The sequence below is a fragment of the Cupressus sempervirens genome, chromosome 3 (genome assembly GCF_028749045.1).
Source record: "Cupressus sempervirens isolate cs-2001-9-10 chromosome 3, ASM2874904v1, whole genome shotgun sequence".
Classification (NCBI taxonomy): Eukaryota; Viridiplantae; Streptophyta; class Pinopsida; order Cupressales; family Cupressaceae; genus Cupressus; species Cupressus sempervirens.
Genome location: NC_143120.1, coordinates 1,075,224,767 through 1,075,247,981, shown reverse-complemented (window position 1 = coordinate 1,075,247,981; position 23,215 = coordinate 1,075,224,767). Strand labels below are relative to the sequence as shown.

Sequence of the window (23,215 nt, the reverse complement as noted above, 5' to 3'; positions counted from 1 at the left end):
TTTTCCATGAGTGCAGGTCACTTGCGCTTTGTATATACTCACACTTTTAGCATCTCTTCAATTTGGGTTATATTTTTTAATCTATCTATCTATCTCCCTGGGTCCAAATTATTACACATAAATAATCAAATCCTTCCTTTTTCATGAGCACATATAGCACAAACTATACCACACTCCATTGAATTTGTATGCATCTAAAGGTAGAACTCATTGCATACTTACATGTTTTCATGTTTGACAATATATTTGTCCTTGTGTAGAATTCCTTAGAATCTATTGCAAAGTTTGTATTTATTTGGGGTACAAGGTGGTTTGAATGAATAGTTAGTATCTAAGTACTCATCTAGATTTTTGTGGAGATGTCTTTGTAAATATTTTAAGACCGTCATCGATATTCCAACATTTTTTGTACATAATATTTAAGGAAGTTCCAACTATATATCAATCCTATATCCCTAATAAAATGATAAAGTTTTAATTTTAAAGTGGAGAATGAGTATATGAGAACTATATAAAAGTGGAATGTAATAAAGACTAAAAGGATGAATACTATTGAGGTTGTGGGTGAACATTCAATAGTGTTTCTCACTTATGGGATGCTTAATTTCTATAATTCTTTGAATAATGTTCTACATGACTTTCTTTCTCACATCCTAAAAATTTTGCTAAGATATTTTTGAATTCAAGAACTTATGCACTAGATATGCTTATGGATAAGAACAAAACTTAACATTAAGTCACTAAGAATCTAGCTTAAATTCCACTATTTGATATTCATTGGACTACAATCACAACTATGACTAAAAATGATACTTATTAATATGTTCTTGGGCATTATAACTAATGACAAAGTGATCATTTCTAGTAGTTTCACCATCATTCATAAAGAACCACATAAAGTTAATGATAGTGGGAATTGACTTTGGAATTGTATAGGGGTAGTAGATTAATATAATGGAGGTTGTTATTGCATAAATCAAGTAGATATGCACATCAATATATACAATGGAGTTATAGTTAAAAAAGACATCACAGTTGACATGAATGCATGCACATATCCATAAAATAGTAAACTGCATCTACAAATCTATTTATGTCACAATGATTAAGTCACCACTATATTAGTCGATATAAATCAAATAAAAATCCCATTGTTGATTTTTGTAGATAAATTCTGAAATTGTCTAGAATATAAGCTTTTCTTTAGCAAGATTTTCTTGACCATAAATATGCACTAGTGGTGAACTATTGTAAAAAGAATAAAAAGCTGCATACTTGGTCAAAATTTATATTTTACTATATTAATTTATGTTATATACATTGGTATGGAATTTGCATACTATACATTATTTAGATAATTTTAAAATTCAACTTTGATAGTAGGAGCACAAACAAGGGCACGTAGGAAGTTATAAAACCCAATTAGCATTTTTTCATGTTGCATGAAATGCTAGTTTTATTTCCTCAATAATATAAAATCAATGAGTCTGTCATGAAATATCACTAAACATGTTTCCTTTGCATGTTTTAGTGTGTTATAGTATCTAAGAGTAAAGTAAGTTCAATAACATGAAAGCATATTGGTCAAAAATCCAATCTAATTGATTGATGGGGTTGACTGATTAGGTACCATTGCAGGGTATTGCTACTTCTTATCTCAATAAGATGCAGTGCAAAGTGAAAAGAAAAATTTGCATATATTGTATTTATAGGTATGTACTTTAGTTAAAGGTAGTGCATCATACAAGTACACTAAATCTAAACCTAACCCTAACTCTAACTCTAACTACAACTCTAATCCTGACCCTAACTCTAACCCTAACCCTAACCCTAACTCTAGCACTAATTCTAACCCTGACCCTAATGCTAACCCTAACTCTAACTGTATTTCCAATCCTGACCCTAAATCTATCTATAATTGTAACCCTAATGGCCCTAACCCTAAGTTTAATCTTAATGCTAACCCTAACTCTAATTCTAACCCTAACCTTAACTCTAACCCTAACCATAACTCTAGTCCTCATTATAACATTTTATGTAACAATATTCTCAAAATAAAAATGAATTAAAGTTATACAAATAAACACAATAGATAGAAATAAAAAATAAAATATTGAAGAATAATTTTATGGTAAGTTTATACAACTATAATTTTATAGTAACTTTGTACAACTATATTTAAAAATAAATAAATAATTCAACACTAACCTTATCAAAAATAGAAATATTAAAAAATAATTTTCCTATTGATTGCCACTAGCTTACATATATCTATATATATTACACCAAGAGTAATCATTCTTGAGGCACCCATTTCCATAAATCCCAACTACGATTAAAATAAACTTAGGATTAAATGATATGTATGTATGTATGTATGTATGTATGTATATACATACATATATACATACATATATACATATATATATGTATATAGGTATGTATATATGTATATACATACATATATACATATACATATACATATATACATATATATATACATATACATATATATATATACACACACATATATATATATATGTATATATGTATATACTATGCAAAAACCATTTTGTTTCATGGTCAATAAATTTTATATAAATAATTGTTTATATTTATTTTATGAATAATTATTTAAACGTTTTGAAATGGTAAAAAATATTATATTTTGTACATAAAATATTTTAAATTAAAGTAATGTATATTTTATGTAAAGTTAACATATAATTTTATATAGATATAACCTTGTGCCTCCTTAGGGCACAAGCACTAGTAGTTATTAATTGGGATAAATATTACTCCAAATGTACAAATTTTGTCTCTTTTTTTATATAACTTCCCATTTTTATTCTCTAACTTTTCAAACTTCAAGTATGCATTTTTGTCTCAACCTCAAGAACTTATATTTATTCCTCCATAATCACTATAGCATTTCTTCTTCTTTCCTAAAGTCAATGACCTAATCAACCAACCATAGTTCAAAAGATCATCTTCCTTTGTATTTCTCTTAAACATATCTGATCCTTTTTAATCTTTAGAGACCAATTATTCCTCTTTAAACAATCATATAGTACTAAAAAATAGTAAAAAATTGAAATTTAAAAAAAAGGTATTTTGTCTTATAATTAAAATATAATGCATTTAGACTATTTGACTTTAATTGGGCTTGGTGTACATTAAGTTATATGAATTCACATTTAGAAATTCATAAAATATCTCTCTATATTGCCGCAAGTCCCTTGAGGTTGCATTGATACCATTAAGTTGTGGTTTTAGTTGCAGCAAATCCATTGCTGCTACGACTATTTACTTCTTTAGCTCCTCTATTATTTGATGATCAAAATTCATAAAAGTTTCTAATTTTGATGCAACTTACAAAAAGTTTGATAGAAGTGAAAATAGGCTTGCCTGAGTAGCTGGGTGACATGCATAGGTGACGTTGATCTTCGATTTAATTATTTATGGAAGGAGGTGGAATTCTTTGTTTCAATTATTGATGAACTACATTTGGTTTTTCTTGTTGATGAGTGACTTTTTTTTATTGTTTTTTGTTTCATTCATATCTTTATGTTTAATGCCCAGTGGTTGTTAATATAATTGGTTGAATTCAAATTGACAAAGGGGTTTTTTTATTTAAACTAAATTGATGTTATAAGGGTTCAATAGATGCTGCTAGTTTATTTAAAGTAATGCCAGTTGAATCACTGTGGTATTGCAAGCGATTTTTCTATGAAATACATAAGGAGATTGGTGATTTGATGGAGAAGATGATCCCTTTAAAAATGAAATTCTTGAAAGAAGAGTGCATGAAATTAGTTCACAAAGTGAAGGATTGATCTATGGTCTGTAGGGTGTGGCAATAATTGGCAAGATGGAGCAGAATAGCTATCCAAACGATGATTCAAGACTTATCGGTGCTCCACTTGGGTATGTCTAGTGTAATATCAAGTTGTAGTAGTTGGTAGATGTTGGTGCAACAAAATTTGAATTTATATGTTTTGGTAAGTCAAGTTTAATAGAGAAAAAAATATAAGGTAGGTCATAGCTAAATAATTTTAGTGATGAAGGCATGAATAACTTTAAAGATTTCCAATTTTTTATTTTATAAAAAAGCTCAATTGACTTCCTATGTAATAAGTGAGTGATAGCCTCTACACATATTGAATTTTCTAACCAAATTATCACACGTTATGCCATGCTATAGAGGGAAAACTTTAAATGGAGATAATCTAGTCTATAATCTCACCAACATTAGAGCACCCTTAACTTCAAGTTTGACAGAGTTCATAGTTTAGATGATATTTCATTTGATTGAAATTAAGTTCACTTTCTGCATTGTCTTATTCTAGATGGGTATCAAAGGCAAGAAAAAGAAGGCATTAATTCAATTGATCAATTGGAAAAATTTTGAGCTATAGGATTCTCTAAGTTGTATAAACTATGGCACTCATGTGATAAAATTAGAGAATAAGTAATACATAAATTTCTTTTCAAATTTGAGTAGTATGTTTTCGGATATTTGCAGTGAATGGTTTTTTGATTAGTACTTGATATTTTAATGTGTTCACTTTTTTATTTGTGTGAGATGGATGTTCAATAAGAAGTCTAGACTCTAAAAGTATAGTAGATGAATAATTGTTTTTCTAAGAATGGGTTGAATTGATATAGATTCCAAGAATGAATGGAATTGATATAGAGCATTCATCTTTTGTTGTTTTTGTCTAAAGAATTATTCTGTATGTAATTTTTTTATAATTATATAAATAATTTAATTTTTATACTTTTTAATTTGATTTAATTAATTTTTCATAATGTCCCCTCCCCTTATACATTTTCATTACAGTAACCAATCATGAAATAGTCATTTTGACATGCAATAGTTGAAAAGGTCGTGACACACATTTTGGTGAAAGAGAGTAGTGGATGTATTGCAAAATGATGGCTGCTAGGCACTAGTTGTTTGAACTTTCCAATAAAATGACAGAGATTTCAATAAGGAGGAATATATGCAACGATTATATGATTGTATTCGGTAATTACATAGTGTGATGCACGATATGCATTCAGTAATTCCATAAATGACTAAGTATTATTTGAAATAGTGCATATTTGATCTGGATTGTTTCAAGTGAAAAAAATCTGAATAGATCCTCTATTAAAGTGTGAAGATATTAGAGAATGAATTTTGACATTTTTGATCATTTGAATCCTAGCAATTTACTAAGCACCCATAATTTGATAGAATTTGCAATGGATTCTATAAAATCAAATTCTTTTAGCAAAAAAATCTTGTCCAGGAAAGAAATTTCAGAGTCAAAATCTCTGTCTAGAATGTCATATACATATATTGTTATCACCGTCAAGAACGCCATATATACCTATATCAGTATTGGCGTCTGCAAAAGTAGAAGCTCTCTCAAGAAGCCTATATACCTATATCATTATTTCCTTCACCCTGTAGCCTTAGAGAAATTCTCTAAAACCCAATATCATGAATCTGGAGAGATGTTCCAACAAAACAAACAAAGCTATAGCAGCAAGTGTGGAGCTAGCTCGTACAATTGGCCATGCACAAGTTACAATAGTTCACCTGGCCATTACCCTCATCGAGGATAAGCGTGGACTGCTAAGACAAGTAATCTTGTCAAGTACTCCTGGTGGAGACGAAGCAGTGGAGTCTATCAAGAGAGTTCTATATCACTACGTAAAATGTTTACATGTTAATGGCTCTGGCTCTATTGCACACAAAATCCCTCGAAGCACTATTGTTACAAATTGTATCTAAAGTGTACAAAGCGTGAGGAAGAAAAATGATAACCATATTTTGGCGGTGCACCACTTGGTTGTTGTTCTATTGTAGTACCTGCAAATTATTGAGTGCTTCGAGGAAGCAGGCGTGGACCCTGCCAATGTAAAATTTCAAGTGGAGAGGGAGGGAGACCCTAAGAATGTACTAGAGGACCTCTTTTCGAATGTAATCAATTTCCCTACGCTCAAGACTTATGGTCACGACCTTTTAGAAGACACAATGAAGATTGGTCCAGTGATCAGTAGAGATGAAGAAATAGAGCATATCATTAGAATTCTTTTCCAAAAGACGAAGAAAAATCCCCTACTGATTGGAGAGGACGGTGTTGGTAAGACATCAGTGGTAGAGGGGCTGGCCCAATAGATTCTAAGAGGGGATTTGCCAAAGTAAGTTGTCCAAGTTGAGATTTAATTTCTAGATTAAATGTAGCTATTCAGCTTATTTTTGCTACTAGGAATTGCTCATCTTTTTGTGGTTAGATTTGTTGAGGATAATGTTTGTTTGTAGGAAGATTTATAAATATTATTTTTAAAACAATTTTTAAATTTTTTTTATAGCAAATATCTATTTTGGCTCGTGGTCAACTGAAGTGTGTTGGAGTAACTACATTTGATGAGTATAACAAATGTGTAGAGAAGAATTTTGAGTTTAGGCATTATTTCCAATAGGTTAGCCAATTTATAAATTTTGTTTTACTGCTTCCTTTTCATTGTATGATCATGGATAGCTTAAAAATCACATACAAAATCTCATTTGAAGACTAAAAATGTTGAAATAGTTAAAATTGACTTATTTTTTCCAAATGTAATTGTGTTGTGTCATGGCCGTATGCCACTTTGTGAATATTTTACCTTATTGACTATTTCTTGTAGGTGTTCGTGGCTGAACCTAGTGTTCTTGATGCCATCAACATTTTGTGCAGTTTGAGAGAAATGTACAAAGGGCACTATAGTGTGAGGATCATGGATAGTGCATTAGTGGTTGCTTCCCAATAATCTAGTTGTCATATAACTGATAAGTTCACAAATATATGAGATTTGATCAAATAATTTTGTAAACTTATTGTCTTGATTTTAAATTCTTAGACTCTTGATGAGGCTTGAGACCTTAATTTTACTTCAAGTAGAATGCATTTTTTTTTTGTGCTTTCATGTAAAAGCATTTCATTATTGTTTCCATGTTTGGATTCTAAGCAGGTCACCATCTTCCTGGCAAAGCAATTGATTTTCTTGATGGAGCATGCATAAATGTGAGAGCACGGTTAGATAGTACACAAAAAGAAATTCATAGTCATGAAAAAAAAATTAATCAACTGGAAGTTGAGCTGCATGCACCCGAAAAGGAGAAAGATAAAGCAAGGCAAGCTAGGTTGGTGGAGGTTGGTACTGATATTTACGCTCCTTTTCTTTTTTTAATAGTTCAATTTTAATTCTATCTCGCTTGAGCATTATGTTTGCAATGGGGAAGGAAACCTGGTGTGGTTTGCAAGGGGGCTTTCCATGGGATTTATGGGAACTTACTACTCACATTTTACCAATCATATAGGTTCAGAAAGAGATTACGAATTTGAGGGATGCGATCATCCCTCTCAAAATATAGTTGGAGAGTGCCAAAGAAAGAGGAAATGAGATCCATCGGTTAAGGAAATAGTGGGAAGATTTGACGTCTACCCTGCAAATGGCAGAAAGCTAGATGGATGTGGCGACAATCATCGATTTGAGACACGAGACACTTGAAGAGATAGATGTGGTGATAGGTCATTGTGAAACAAATCCACAGATTTTCGAGCCATATCAAATTGTAGAGGTATGTGTAATCATGTGAGAGTTTTACTACTTGTAATTGGTACTCATGGATATATTGCTATGTCATATAGGTGGCAAGTCGTTGGACAGGTATTCCTATTAACAAGCTTATGTGAACTGATAAGGAATGCCTCTTGGGCTTGGCTGAACACTTGCATGAAATAGTCGTTGGGCAACGTGAAGCAGTCAAGGCAGTTGCAGATGCCTTGGTCAGATCAAAGAGAAGACTTGGGAGAGCACATAAAACTATTGGATCCTTTCTATTCTTGGGACCCATTGGAGTCGGCCAAACAAAGCTTGCAAAGGCTCTTGTGGAACAACTGTTTGATTACAAAAACCTGCTAGTGTAGATTGACATGTTTGAATACATGGAACAACATTCTACTTCTAGGCTTATCGGTGCTCCGCCTGGGTATGTCATCTATCACTGCAATAGGTTTCTCTTAGATTGCTCTTTTTCCAATTGATTTTCCCTTTTTTAGGTAATCAAAATAAGCATTATTTCAGCTGAGTTTTAACCAATCCGATATATTAGTTATGAAGAGGGTAGAAAATTGACAAATACAGTTAGAAGATGACCATACTGTGTTGTTCTATTTAGTGAAGTAGAGAAGGCACATGTATCTGTACTGGGCATCATTCTTCAGATGGTTGCTAATGGTAGATTGACAGATGGAAATGGTCAAATGGTTGACTTCTCCAGCATAGTCATTATAATGACAACCATCCTCAGATCAGAGAACTTGTTTGCAGTGTGAAAAATCTAACTATTGCAGTCACTGATTATTAATCTCCTATCATAAATGATTATTAAACTGCTGAAAATAAATTCTCAGCTAATATCAACAAATAACACAACTACAACTTTACTGATAAAATATGAAAAGAAATGTGCAACACAATGAACACAATATTTTTAGACAAATTGTCCCTAGAAAAACCCCCTAAGGGAAAACCAGTTCTATAGATGAGGAATTATATTAAACTTCAGCAAATCAAGAGATAAAAATTTCCTTGCCTCTTACTAGCAAAACTTCGGCAACCTCCTAATTTCTCCCACTGATATTGCCCACTGCTATCCCCACACTAATATTGCACCCTTGCTAACACTGCAAGACTGTTTGCTAACACTACAAATGTTTTTCCAAAACTTGTATCTCCAAATGACCCAATGACCCCTTTTTATACTACTCCTATTAGTAAACCAATGACTGAGATAAAATCAAACCAACGGCTGAGATTAAGACAACTCAACAGCCAATAATGAAATTGGTTGCAAGGTGTCTAAAATGGAATCACTAAAATTAGTAAATAATTATCCTTGCAATAACCATTTACTAATTTTTAGAAAGTGGACAAACAGTTGTCCAAACTACCCATAACTAATGCTGCTATACATAGATAAGGACAAACAATTGTCCAAGGTACCCATAAATACTACTGCTATTTCTGGGTCAAAAATAATAGCTGTCCAACTAACAATAATTAACACTCCCTCTTAGCAAGGAAGTTGTTCTGCATGACACCCATCTTATCTCTGAAAAAAATAAATTTTTCCTTCCCCAATGCCTTAGTCAGAATGTCTGCTACCTGCTCATCTGAATGTATGTATTATAGTCAAACAACTCCCCTTTGTACACAATCTCTAATGAGGTGATATCTGATATCTATATGTTTAGACCTATCATGAAACACTGGCTTCTCAGACAACTTGATGCAACTTTGATTGTCATAATGTATCATAGTAGTCTCAACCTTCTAACCAAACAAGGCTACAAACAACTTTCAAAGCCATATAGCTTCGCATGTCGCCATGCTAGCTACTATGTATTCTGCTTCTGCTGAACTTAGAGCCATAGACTTCTGCTTCCTACTGAACCAAGATACAGCTCCTGATCCCAAGCTGAAACAACACCCTGAAGTGCTCCTTTTGTCTATTGTACTTCCTACCCAATCTGCATCAGTATAGCCTATCAACCTGATAACTTCACCTTGAACATATCTGATCCCATACTTGACTATACTACGCAAGTAATTTAGCACATGCTTAGTCGCTATCCAATGCATTCTCTTTGGTTCAACCATGAACTAACTAAGAGAGTTTTCTGCAAATGCTATATATGGTCTAGTGTTGACCAAATACATAAGTGAACCAATCAACTATCTATATAAAGTGGGATCTACATCTTTCTCCTTAGTTGTATCTACCTTCCTCAAATTTGTGATCATGGGTGTAGACATGGCTTTGTAATCCTCCATCCCAAATTTCTTCAAGATTTCAATGCAATATTTCCTTTGACCAAGGAAAATCTCCCCATCTGTCTATCATACTTCCATGCCTAGAAATTAGTGCATAAGTCCAAAATCCGTCATCTTGAACTCTTCTGCAAGGTTCCTCTTGCAATCCACTATGAGCCCTAGTGAACCTGTAAGAAATAGGTTGTCCACATAAAGAACAAGAATGTTAATCTCACCCCCAACCATCAAGTAGTAGAGGTTAGCATCTGCTTCACTCTTCACAAAGCCCATTTTCTGCAAGTATGTATCAATGCGCTCATACCACGCTCTAGGAGCCTACTTGAGTCTATACAATGCTTTCTTCAATCTGCACACGTGAGTCTCTTTGTTGTGTTCTACAAAGCCTTTGGGTTGTTCTATGTATACCTCCTCCTTCAACTTACCATTAAGGAATGTTGTCTTGACATCCATTTGATGGATTTTCCATCCCGTCTATGCTACAAGTGAGATTATAGCTCTTATAGAAGTATACCTGGCAATAGGAGCAAATGTCACCTCATAGTCTATTCCCTCCTTCTGAGAGAACCCCTTTTCCACAAACCTCACCTTGTATTTCTCGATGCTACCATCTGCATCATGTTATATCTTATAGATCCAACGTGATCCAACTACAACCCTATTTTTTGGTCTAGGTACTACCTCCCACACATCATTCTGCATTATTGAAGAATATTCCTCAACCATAGCATCTTTCCATACCTGATGTTCTATAGCTTCCTGATAGCTAGAAGGATCACTATCTACCAACTGACTAACTAATGCCACATAGACATTGAACTTGGCTGATTGTCTTCGCTATCTAGTACTCTTCCTAAGAGCTCCCACAAACTCCTGAATATCTAGACTTTGTGTATCTGGAACCATATGGTTCCCACTGCAAACTATAGAGGATGAAATTTCCATCTCTAAGTCTTCTAGATGCATTTCCTACTACACCTATTGCTCCATACTCTGTGAATATTCACTAACTGAGTCTACACTTGTACTGGTAACTGTACTTGAGCTTTGTTGCTCTTGACTTGCTCTTGGAGCTTCTATTGGCTGCTCAGTCTGATCATCTACTAGCAAATCTCTGGATCTCCTAAATGCCTTGTCCTCCATGAACTTGACATCTCATCTAACAATAATTCTTTTAGTCCTTAGAATGAAAATCTTGTATGCCTTTGAGGTCTCACTGTACCCAAAAAAGTACCCCCTCTCTGCAGTCTGATCTAACTTTGTACATGTATGTCCAGGTATATGACAATATGCCAACCTCCTGAATATCTTGAAGTGACTAACATCTGGCTTCTTCCCTATGAAAGCCTCCTCTGGTGTCATCTTCCCTAGCACCTTGTGTGGAACTCTATTCTGAATGTAGACTACTGTATTACACGCCTCTACCCATAAGTAACGGGGCATGTCTTGGTCAAGTAGCATAGCTCTTGCTACCTCTGATATAGAATGGTTCTTCCTCTTAGCAACTCCATTTTGCTAAGGATTGTAAGGAATAGTCCATTCTCTCTTGATTCTTTCTCTAGTGCAGAACTCCTGGAAGACATTTCCTTTGTACTCGCCTCCATGTCTGTCAAGTTCTCCACAAAATCCTTGAACTCTTGGAATCGATTGAAAACCTCATCCTTAGTCTTCAAGAAATATATCTTGGTCTTTCTAGAGAAATCATCAATAAAAGTAACATAGTACTCATATCCTCTGAGAGATTTCGTGAATTTTGTTCCACAAACATCTGAATGTACTAGATCAAGAACACCCTTAGATCTAGTTTCACTCCTTGGAAAGGATGCTTTCACAAACTTCCCCAACACACATCCCTTACATACATTGTCATGCACTGTGCTCACCTCTGGAACACCTGTCACGATCTCACGAAGTAATCTAAGTGCTCCATGATGAATATGGCCCATCCTCCTATGCCATAGCTCTCCAAGATCTCTAGGATTATTGTTGCTCATAAGTGCCTTAGGAGTATCAAACTACAATCTATAAAGGTGACCACTCCTAACTCCAATAGTTATGGGTGATTTCCAATCCTTGTGCTTAATCAACACATGTGTCCCTCTAAAGAGTACAATATACCCCATATTTGAAGAACAGATATAGAAATCAAATTCATACCTAAGCTTGGCACATATAACACATCATGAAGTGGAATTATCTTTCCATTCTCCTTTTGAAACTGAACAGTCCCTTTCCCAACAGGGTTGAGTTTGGACAATTTTCCCATAGAAATCTGGATGTTGGTGTCCTCCTCCTCATACCTAGAGAAGTATCATATGAAATGATGCCCCACTATCTATATACCAAACACACTATGAGGTTGAGCTAACCATACAAGCTATGAGTGCAAACTCATCTTCCATTCTACTGGAGAGTTCTTCCGCACTTGCTGAAGTTGCCACCTGCTTCTTACCCTTCTTCCTCTCTAGGAAATCATTGACATAGTGCCCAAACTCGTGACATCCAAAGCACTTGACCTTAGAAAGGTCCTTCTTGTTCTTCTTACTTTGTGAATTTGATCCTTTACTAGATCCCTTCTTTGCTTTCCCTTTACCCACTAGGGCAACGTTCTCTTGTTCCACCTCATTGTTCTGACTCTTGTTGGCCCCATTGACAAGACTTAGTCTAAACTCCTCCTAAGTGAAATCAGTCCATAATCAATCCCAACTCAGTAAAGTATCTCATCCATTGACAGCTTGAACAGAGACACTCCATTGTTTAGTAAACCCATTTAGGGTTGTTCTCACTAGCTTGTCATCACTAGGGCTATCTCCAACAACTGCTAACTCATCCTTGACAAGTTTGAGTCTAGTGAGGTAACTTGTGACATCTTCTCCCTGATTCATCCAGGTATTCTTTAGCTTCTCTCTAAGTATCAACTTCCTATTGGTGGTAGCATTCTAGTATAGATTTATAATGGCGTCCCACATCTTCTTCATTGTATCTAGCTTCAAGATATGTGGAACAATATGATCCTTGACACCATCAAGGATTATCCTCCTCGACTTGGCATCATCCTTTCTATATGCTACAAGCTGTATTGCATTCATTGGTATAGGTACAACACTGGTAGCATAATCCTTGATACCATTCTCTTCCAACAATAAAGAAATTCTAGCCTTCTAAACACCAAAATTGGAGGCACCATCCAATCTATCCTGATCCCTCAAACAAGTTGAAGCCATCTCAAGGGTTTAAAGCAATAATAAATCTAAAGAGATCAAAATTTCTTTCCTAGGGAAAAACTCTTCTACCCTTAACAATGCTCTGATACCATGTGAAAAATCTAACTATTGCAGTCACTTATTATTAATCTCCTATCATAAATGATTACTAAACTGCTGAAAATAAATTCTCAGTTAATATCGAAAAATAATACAACTACAACTTCACTTATAAAATATGGAAAGAAATGCACAACACAATGAACACAATATTTTTGGACAAGTTTTCCTTGGAAAATCCCCCTAAGGGAAAACTAGTTCTACATATGAGGAATTATATTAAACTTCAGCAAATCAAGAGATACAAAATTCCTTGCCTCTTGCTGGCAGAACTTTGACAACCTCCTAATTTCTCCCGCTGATATTCCCCAATACTATCCCCATGCTAACACTATGCCCTTGCTAACACTGCAAATATTTTTCCAAAACTTGTATCTCCAAATGACCCAATGACCCCTTTTTATACTACTCATGTTGGCAAACCAACCGCTGAGATTAAATCAAACCAATGGCTAAGATTAAGACAACTTAATAGCCACTAATAGAATTGGTCGCAAGTTGTCCAAAAGGGAATCACTAAAATTAGTAAATAATTATCCTTGCAATAACCATTTACTAATTCTTGGCAAGTGAAAAAATAGCTGTCCAAACTACCCATAACTAATGCTGCTATACATAGATAAGGATGAACAGCTGTCCAAGCTACCCATAAATACTATTTCTATTTCTGGGTCAGAAATAATAGATGTCCAACTAACAATAATTAACATGCAAGACCTAGATGTAGATTACAAGCTGGCTAGGCAAGACTGATGCAACAAGTATGTACAATTGAAGAGAACTTGCTTCTTATTATTTCTTGTACCACTACCCGAAGTGATCTGCTTATGCTTAAAGAAAAGATTTGGTGATAAATTATCTTTTAACTTCATTGCAAGTGAGAAAGCACATTAAGCCATAGCTATTAGAAAGTCTTGATGAGATAGTTATTTTTAATCCTCTTCAAACTGAGGAGCTGACGAAAGTTGTCAGATCCCATATGAAAGATGCAATTGTACTGCTTACAAGGAGGGGAGTCACCTTGATAGTCTCTAATGCAACTCTGGATCTTGTTCTTGCCGAAGACTGTGGTCCTGTATGTCTATTTTTGAGAGTTATTTTTCCTCTTCATATAAAGTTGTGTTACATGGTTTGATGCTTGTCCAAACTATTGTCCAATAGGTGAAAAATGAAGCCTAGCTACTTTTATTGAGAGATTGAATTTTGGGCCTTACATTAGAAGGGTCCTCATCCAAAGGTAGAGTCACATAAATACCTTAATCTAAGCTAGCTTAGCTTCCATTGACCTTCAACAAAAAGTTGAGGATTGATAATGAAAATTATACTACTGTTTATTAGTAAATGTAAGCGTACCACACTACACAAATCCTGATAAATGCATTGACTTGCTTGCACAAAATTTAGACCATTAGTAATCTAGGACATGCTAAAATAGCTTAAATGAAGTAATCTAAAAATATATAAAAACTCCTTTTTTATTACGCCTGCAAGTAATCGAATAATAGGCAAAGTCACCTTTCAATGATGCCAAGGAACTAGTTTACATCATGGCTTCTTGGCTACGATAGAATGTAAGCTGGTTGCCTTCCAAATTTTCAAAGTTAGAAAGTACCAAAAATTCTAGAGAACATGTATCAACTTTTAATTATTGGAAATTTCTTGCAGGATTTATATTCTAAATATGACTACAATATACTCCTTTCGAGCATGTGCATCAGCCTTGTGTTGTTATTGGAGTAGTGGCTGGTTATCTCAACTAGCTGAAGTGGTTACCTTTGCAGGAAAAATTAAATGAAATTAGTATATACCATTTATAAGTTCCTGGTCTCTTATATATATAATTCAAGCGCTGCAATATTACATTTGTGCAATGACTACTCTTGGGATTTAGTTTCTAGCTGACAGAATCTCTAATTTGGCTTTTGTAGGTTTATGGTTCTAGACCCCTCAGTCACTGGGTCGACAGGAAAATTGTTAGCCCATTGTCGCAAATGCTCCTAACAGGAGAAATCAATGAAAAGTCCATAGTATTTATTGATGCACTGCTTGGGGAGTCAAGTTTATCTTATCGTGTCGAGCAATGGAGGACTGGTAAATCGAGTCACTTCATAGAAATAAGGTTCCAAATAATGGAGAAAAAGAGAACTGAAGAAGTCGAAGAGGACATGTCCATTGAAGAAAATGTGTAATTTTTTGAGGATGACCTAGACCTGATACATTGTATGATTCGGTACATACTTTAATAGTGGGGAATATATCAAACTGGACAGTCGATTAACAAATCCATCTCTCTATGTTGAAACTCTTTATTCCCTTATGAAACCAAAATATTGCCTTAGTCAAACTCAGAGGAGAAGGATTAATTGTTGACAACTGATACTCAAGTCATAGTTCCACCGTCCTAACTGCATTCTCCACTGGTTTACATGCACCCCCAAACTTGTCATGCATAATTTTGATAGAGTTTTTAATTTGGATAGTTGATATTGTTATAGTTTGATATATGTCAAGAAGGGTCAATTTATGATCAATGTGTTTGAGGAAGTCTTTTGAAGGTTGTAAACTCAAAAAAAAAGTAAAAATGTATTATTTCATCAAGTTACAAAATTGAGAGTGGAGAAGTTTGTAATATGTAATCAAATTTAGAGATAAATAAAAATATTTTTTTTTGGTGTAACATATTTGATAGATTGAGAAATCACCTAGCTATCTTTTCTGTAAACAAAGAAAGGATCAAGAGAATTACTTGATTCATCTTGAGTGGGCACTTGCTGGAATGATAGGACATATTGCCGTGTTCCTTATGCATGCTATTCTGGTGCTTGGGCATAGCCAAAAATTGTGTTGATTAATATTATTCTATAGTATGATTCTCAGTATTCCTTTCCTACTCTATCTAATTGTACTTATGTTTTTAAATCCTGGGTAACTTTGGTGAGAGCCAATTAGCAAAATTTTGGATTTGATGTCTCTAAATTTTCTTTCTTGTAGTAGAAAACATACGAATGAAACCTATCTTCCTTTTCTATTCTACGCATATACTCACATGATTACAAAGACACCTTAGATCCTATACACTGTTAATGATAAAACATTATATGTTCATGGTGGATTCCAAAGAAAAATAGTATAGGTTATCATAGTTTACACATTGTAGTTTTTAGTGCACTGTTGACAGCAGAAACAACCAAATTGCTTTGAGTATAATTTTCTTCCCCAATTTAGATTGCATAGAGATTTCTAAGCAATGTAAACAACAATTGTAGATTCCAAATAGGAGCACAGAACAAAAGGAGAGCCCTGATATCAAATGTAGAATATGAAACACCTACAACAAAAATCTAAAAGATAGAGAAAGAATAGAATAGCAGAGAACACGAAGAGTACAAAAACTTTACACACAAACAATGAATTTTTGTCCAATTGCTTTCAAATACATATTACCTCTATCATGAGGTCTTACACAATGGCTTCCACACTTTCTTTTGTAGCATAATAAACTCAATAAACTAAGATCACTATAATATAGAGATGATAACTCCTAAAAATAGCCAACTGTTTTTGTTTACATCTCATGCATTCAACATGCATCTCATAATCATAACATAATTGTCTATTTTATATTTCATACATTATTAAAAGCATTATCTAACTTCAATCAACTAATTGAGAATCAATGTATGTAATTTTATTTTATATGGACCATTTGCTTTGCTTCAATTCTAACACTAAACTGGGATTTGACAATGGAACTGAGTCTTGAGAACCAGTTCCCTACATATCCCCCCTTGATGTCAAGACTCATAGTTTGATCTCAAGGCACTCAGCCTAACTGCCAAATGACAAAAAAAATCATTGCATGATCTTTTTATCTTGTCAACATTGTAATAGCATCAAGCTTTGCATAAACAATGGAACTGGGAGTGAGGCATCAGTTCTCTACATATGCCCCTTGATGTCAAAACTCATAGTTTGATCCATGCAACTCACAATACAACCTTTTATCACTAAAGTCTTATAAACCCGCATGGTACTTCTAATAGAAGTCAACCATCTCTTTATCGATTTCTCTCTTTCCTTGTTACTAGAGTATTATAGACTCACATAGAAATTCTAGTAGAAGTCAAATATCTATTCTCACTTGCTTTCTTTCATGAGGGATCATAAGGCTTAGCCTTCACCTCCTTTCTCTTATATAGAGAAGATGCATGACACTTCCATGTGCTAATCAAAACAAGTAGCCATCAACCAATTCACTCAAATATTTGAACCTTGATCCATCACTATCACTTTTGACATGCAAACTTGGAGGTTTGTACAACCTTCTCAACATCCTTGTCACCCTTTGCCAATAGGATCCATCGATCCATCCATAATCAATCTTCATACAATTTTTCATAGATTGTCCATCACAATCTCTTTTCCAAAATGACTTTCCATTATGACTCTTCAACCCACAAATGTTACAAGGGTGAAGATCCCAACATGTATCTTCTTTATGTCCTTCCCTTCTACAATGGGAACATGAAATGCATCCTTTCCTTTGAATTGGTTTATTTAAACCTTTCATACTATAAGTGTCACATCCATCACAAGCACCATCACATCTCTATCTTTTACCAAATCTTAGGTCTTCATACATTGGCCTTCAAATGGGTTGAATGGGCTCCTTCATGCCTTGCTCATGCTTTCCAAATCTGCTTCCTTTGAATCCCATTTTATTCATAATCTTCAAATTTTTATTATTCTTAAAACACCCATTGTTATGAACATAAAAATTTCCATATACACCTACAAAAGATTTATTACCGTCATCTTCAACATCTTTCTCTAAAGAAACTTTGTCTATATATATATTGTTAGGGTCCATTGGCCTTAGGTATTAAGTTTGAATGTCTAGAAACTTCTCGGGCAGCATAAAATTACCTATTTAAGAAAGACTCAAACATTGTCTAGAATAGCTTTGGGTGGTAGTTCACAACCTAGTTTGGATCCTATAGATCAGAAGCTAGCATTTCTGAAAAGTGGCTATAATAGCCAATCGAAGCGATGGTTTTAGAGTTATGGCCTTCCAAAGTTGGGCTGCCCAAAATTTCTAAAATAAATGTCAAAGATATACTTGACTGACTCTATGTGTATTGTTAGGGTCTATTGGCCTTAGGTATTAGGAATGAATATCTAGAACCTTCTCGGGCAACATAAAATTGCCTATTTAAGAAATTCTTGAACAATGTCTAGAACAACTTTGGGTGGTCGTTCACAACTTAATCTCGCAGATTACTATAATGAAGGCCCCCATATGGGGTAGAATGTTGTACATGTGAATTTTTTAATTATGCATTTACGAAAAATAATAAGAAGTCCATTTTTTTTCTCACATTCGCTATTGTTTCTATGTTTCTATTCTATCTTATTGTGGTCCTATTATAATTAATTGGGAAAGCCTCAAGGATGACTCAAGAAATATTTTGAAAGACTTGGTATAAAGGAAAGTATTTTCCTTTATTATAAAGTGTATGAGTATGTGAAGTGTTCAAGGAAGTGCAAACAAGAGCAGAGTATTTGGTAAGTATGTGTAAGAAATCCAAGGGATTATTGGATGTGAAGTTGTGATCTGGTATAAGGATTAGATGGAGAAAAAATCTAGGTAACAAGATAGAGAAAGAGGAAGGATTGGTACAGTTCAATTCTATTATTTGTCGAGGAATAATACATAGATATTTGAAAAGTGGGTTCATTGGTCTTTCCCTTGAATTTGTTTGGACAGTGGGTCCATGTGCCTTCTATAACACCTAAATAGGTTTGCACAGCTCCTAATAGGGTTGAAATCTTCAAACATTTATTCAAGTTCTCCTAATAGGAACTAATATGTTCTAAATATTTTCTTAGACTCTTAATAGGGTCCATCCTCTAACAAGTAATATTTATATTAGTACATCATCTTGTGGCTACCATCCCCAATAGGGTTTTCCCTTTGATCAAGGGTTTCCCTAGTTAACATATCTAGTGTTATTGTGCATGATTATCTTATTGTAATTTTTTATTATATTTTGCATATGATTAAGATATAATAAGGTCAATAATTGTGATAATAGTTTGATAGTTGATTCACCCCACCTCTTAGTTAAATTGGTAGACTATATATTATAGCAATTGGTATCAGAGCATCAGTCCTTGAAGAAAATACTTAATATCTTTGGGAGATCAATGATGAGTCATTTCAAAATGGACAGTTCTAAGTTTGATGCAGTCAACTATGATAGTTTGAAAGAGAAGATGAAGACTTGTCTACTATGAATGGGTCCAAGTTATTAGATTTTGACAAAAGCTTACAAGGAAAGTGTGTGTTGGTGTGTGAAAACATTACCCATTTTTCAATTATCCTGAAGAGAAAAAAATGCATCTAGGGGCAGCTAACTCCCATTATCAACACCTCCATTTAGACACCAGGCCAACTATAAGGCTATACTCCTTCTGCACTTCAGGCTCTGCAAAACCTAGGCGGGTGAACCTCTACATTCCTTATATGGTACTAGTTGTCAAAGCATACACTGAATCTAATATGAAGTAGATAGAAACCCTTATTTCTCCTAATAACTTATGAAATAACGTATATTTGCAGCAGCTAGATGCAAAACAATGAAATTCATAAGTTGAGTGAGGGCATTATGTTTAGAGCTCTTCAACATGAAAGGGAAATTCATTTGATTAAAGATGTTGATTCAACAAAACCTCAAAAATGCAACAGTATAACCAGTGATCCTATAACTGATCAATGCCTAATCCATTGGGCAATTCCATGAATTCAAAACATACATCTGTGACATCAGGGCATATCTTATATACCCAGACATCAGATCTATCCAACCACCTTGTTATTCAGACATCAATGTTCATTCAGGTCTCATTCTCACAAAATATCCTTCTCAAACAACCAGTAACCTTGTTTAAACATATCAAGCATTTACTTGGCCCTTTGGTCCAACAGCAAGATACATTAAACATACAACTTGAAAGGGATGCAAATGGGTCTCAAATGTTTGTTCCAAAACCCATAAGACTTACAGATTGCTGAGATAGGAGACAAGAACCAGAACAAAACTAGTGAAAATATTGCTCATATGTATTCATTTCCTTGAAACTATACATTCAGATACATAAGATTAAAACATGAAACAACCTAATATCTAAGAACTATCTATATTATCTCTACAATGTTGTTCACATGAGAGTTCTGCTAAAGAAAATGGTGTCATAGTCATGGAAATATATCAAAATACTGGAACCAATGGTCTCACAGTGCAAAAATTGGAATCCCTAATGGTATCACAGCAATGAACTCCTTCTTCCCAGAAACTGGAACCAACTGGTTTCTCAGTGACAAAAACTGGAACCTCTACAAATGAAGAAAGAAAGAAAGATATAGCAAGAAATGAATTCCCAAATCTGATATGCAATTGCCAGGTGTCCACTTGAAATCCAATCCTCTGTAACTAAAAAACTTCTTTCTTCCATCTCCCATTCTGATCTGATCTTGTTTCATCATTTCTATTATTGACTTGCACAATATCTCTGCTGAAATGATGAAACCTTGCTGAGTCACCAGAATATCTAATTTACCCATTGAAATGCTTGGCAAAAATTGGGTTAAATTGGGTGAATGCAAGAAAAGTGAACTCCAACTGCATTCTTTCCAAGTTTTACTGATCCCCTAACTGGATTTTTGGTTTTTTACCCATTCCATTGAGAAAAAACCAAAATTCACATTTCTAGCTATAGCTCAAACCAAGAAGCACCTGTGCAAAAACTGACTTCAAAAATAGAAAATTTGGATTCTCACGATTCCAGCGATATATGATAAGGCATATCTAGCCTCTCGAAAATGCCTGAAATCTTCATTTGAAAAATAGTCCTCTGGTAGAGACATAAGGTATGGACATCTTTGAATTTAAAATCCAATTTTTTTTTATAATCTAATGTCTTAACATTAGAATTAAAGCCCTGTTTGATTTTAAAAACTGACGTGCATTTTCAACATAAATAATAATAAAATATTATTATTTTTAACTCTGCAAATTTTCCTGACCCTTTGAATTTGCGGTCAACCTTTAGTTGACCGACTGCCACGTGTCACATTTTGATTGGACACCTGATCTGCATCATCTGCCACGTGTTGTCTCCTAGCTACTTTGCCATGCTTAACCGGTGAACAACTTCGGTTAGTGAAGTAACACGAACCGTCAGATCTGCCACATGGCACAATCTAGTGCGCTCCTGCTGGTTGCTCGCCACATCATAATCTAGTCACTCTATCACTGCCACTTGTCCATATTCAATTGGTTGTTGCTCTTGCATGAATTTTTTGGCCATTCGCTATGTTGCTAGATGAAATTTCTTAAATTTTCTGGCTAGCGCCATGGCGACTAGCCGAATTTTTGCATTTTCGACGGGTTTCAAATTGATGACATCATCATCTGGGCATGCTTTTTCGTTTAAAATATTGCGTTGGCTTTCTCCTCCAAACATCATCACTAGGCCCCACGCGCACGGACTTAGATTTTAAAAAGCTTCCATCTAGTTCACACTAATGGTGAGTGTGCAAATGCATTTAAACACTTGATATTATCACCCTGCAGGAAATGTGGGATATTTATTTTTAACTACTATTTCCCCTCTGCCAACGAATTTCTTTTGTGTTGGATTGATTCTTCCATTCACTGGCGTGAAACAAATTCCTTTACTTTAGGGTGAGGCGCTTCTTTAAATGCATGAGCTTTTTCAAGCAGCATCTCTGCCCTTTGTGGCGTGAGTTTTTTTTTGTATGCTCTTGCAGCTTCTTTGATTGGTGATGCCCCTATTTTTCATGGCCTCTCCTCTCATTGTTTTACCGATGACTGTTGGTTTGACAAGGACATAAATGCCTAATATTCTTACAAATGCCATATGCAAAAGACTAAGAATTTAGTAGTCCCCTCGAAACCCTGTGGAGGTTGTGGATATTTCGTGGTAAGTGAGGAGAACGACGCAAAGACATCCCAGCTATTAGATCCACACCCATTTACTTCTTCAATCTTGCCTGAAACATTTTCTCACAAGATTTCCTCTTCAGAAGTCCTGGTATCCAATCTCTTACTCATGCGTGGAATGCTCTCTACATTTGCTGAGTTTACCTAATCACAGCTGAAATGGAGGGAGACTGTAATACTTGTTGCCGCCTCCTACTTTCATTGGTGTGTTCTTATGCCTTTCATTCACACATTTTCCTCTTAATCTGGGCTCTTTGATTAGCACAGGGTTATGGGCCTTCTCATGGTTGCTAACATTTTTCTTCACTTAAAACGTGAGGGTTCATCCTCTTTCATGGCGTGAAATGGGCTGAAAAGATGTCGCCCCTGCCCTCTTTTTTTTAGGACTGGATGAAAATAGCAATTTTGTCTCTTTAAAAGCGTGATGTCCTTTATAAGACGTGTGCTCTTGTTGTGAGATGCCTCCCTCAAACATGGATCTCCTTTCATTTTTCTGAGGCTGTTCTCTCCATTGCTAAGCATGAACGATTTTTAACAAGTGGTGGGCGGCTTCTTTCCAATGTACTATGGGTTTTGCGACTTGGCTAAGTTTCTTTTATGCCTGGACGTGGATCTTCATGGCATGGGCTGTTCTGATGGTGTCCTCAAACTTTGACACCTTCCTGTATTTTAGATATGACTTCCTTGTCCCTTGGTGGCTTTTTCTTTTAATGTCGTGACCTCATTTTTTATGTGCCTTTATCCACAAAATTAATAGCAATATTCCACACTTTACCTGTTACGTATTCACTCCTTTTCATTGCATGTGGCTCTGCTATTTGCCCCATATCTATGGTCCATTGGACAAACTTTTCACCTGGCAGTATATCTTTACACAATCCTGTAAGAAAAATGGCTCCTTAGTTTTAAAATTTCTCTGCAAACGTTTCTCTAAGATTCTCCTGATGAAAAAAAATTTTGCTATCAATTTTGATGTTGCACGAGGGTAGAGTTTGC

General features: G+C 34.7%; 1 protein-coding gene across 1 annotated transcript; it reads left to right on the top strand.

Moving 5' to 3' along the window:
* Positions 1-5,491: 5,491 nt before the first annotated feature.
* Positions 5,492-8,372, top strand: LOC149570477 (chaperone protein ClpB1-like). Its single transcript, XM_089817181.1, has 6 exons — positions 5,492-5,704; positions 5,861-6,137; positions 7,006-7,187; positions 7,740-7,823; positions 7,965-8,026; positions 8,216-8,372. The coding sequence occupies exons 1-6, from the start codon at positions 5,492-5,494 to the stop codon at positions 8,370-8,372; spliced, it is 975 nt and encodes a 324-aa protein (XP_089673307.1).
* The last annotated feature ends 14,843 nt before the right edge of the window (positions 8,373-23,215 follow it).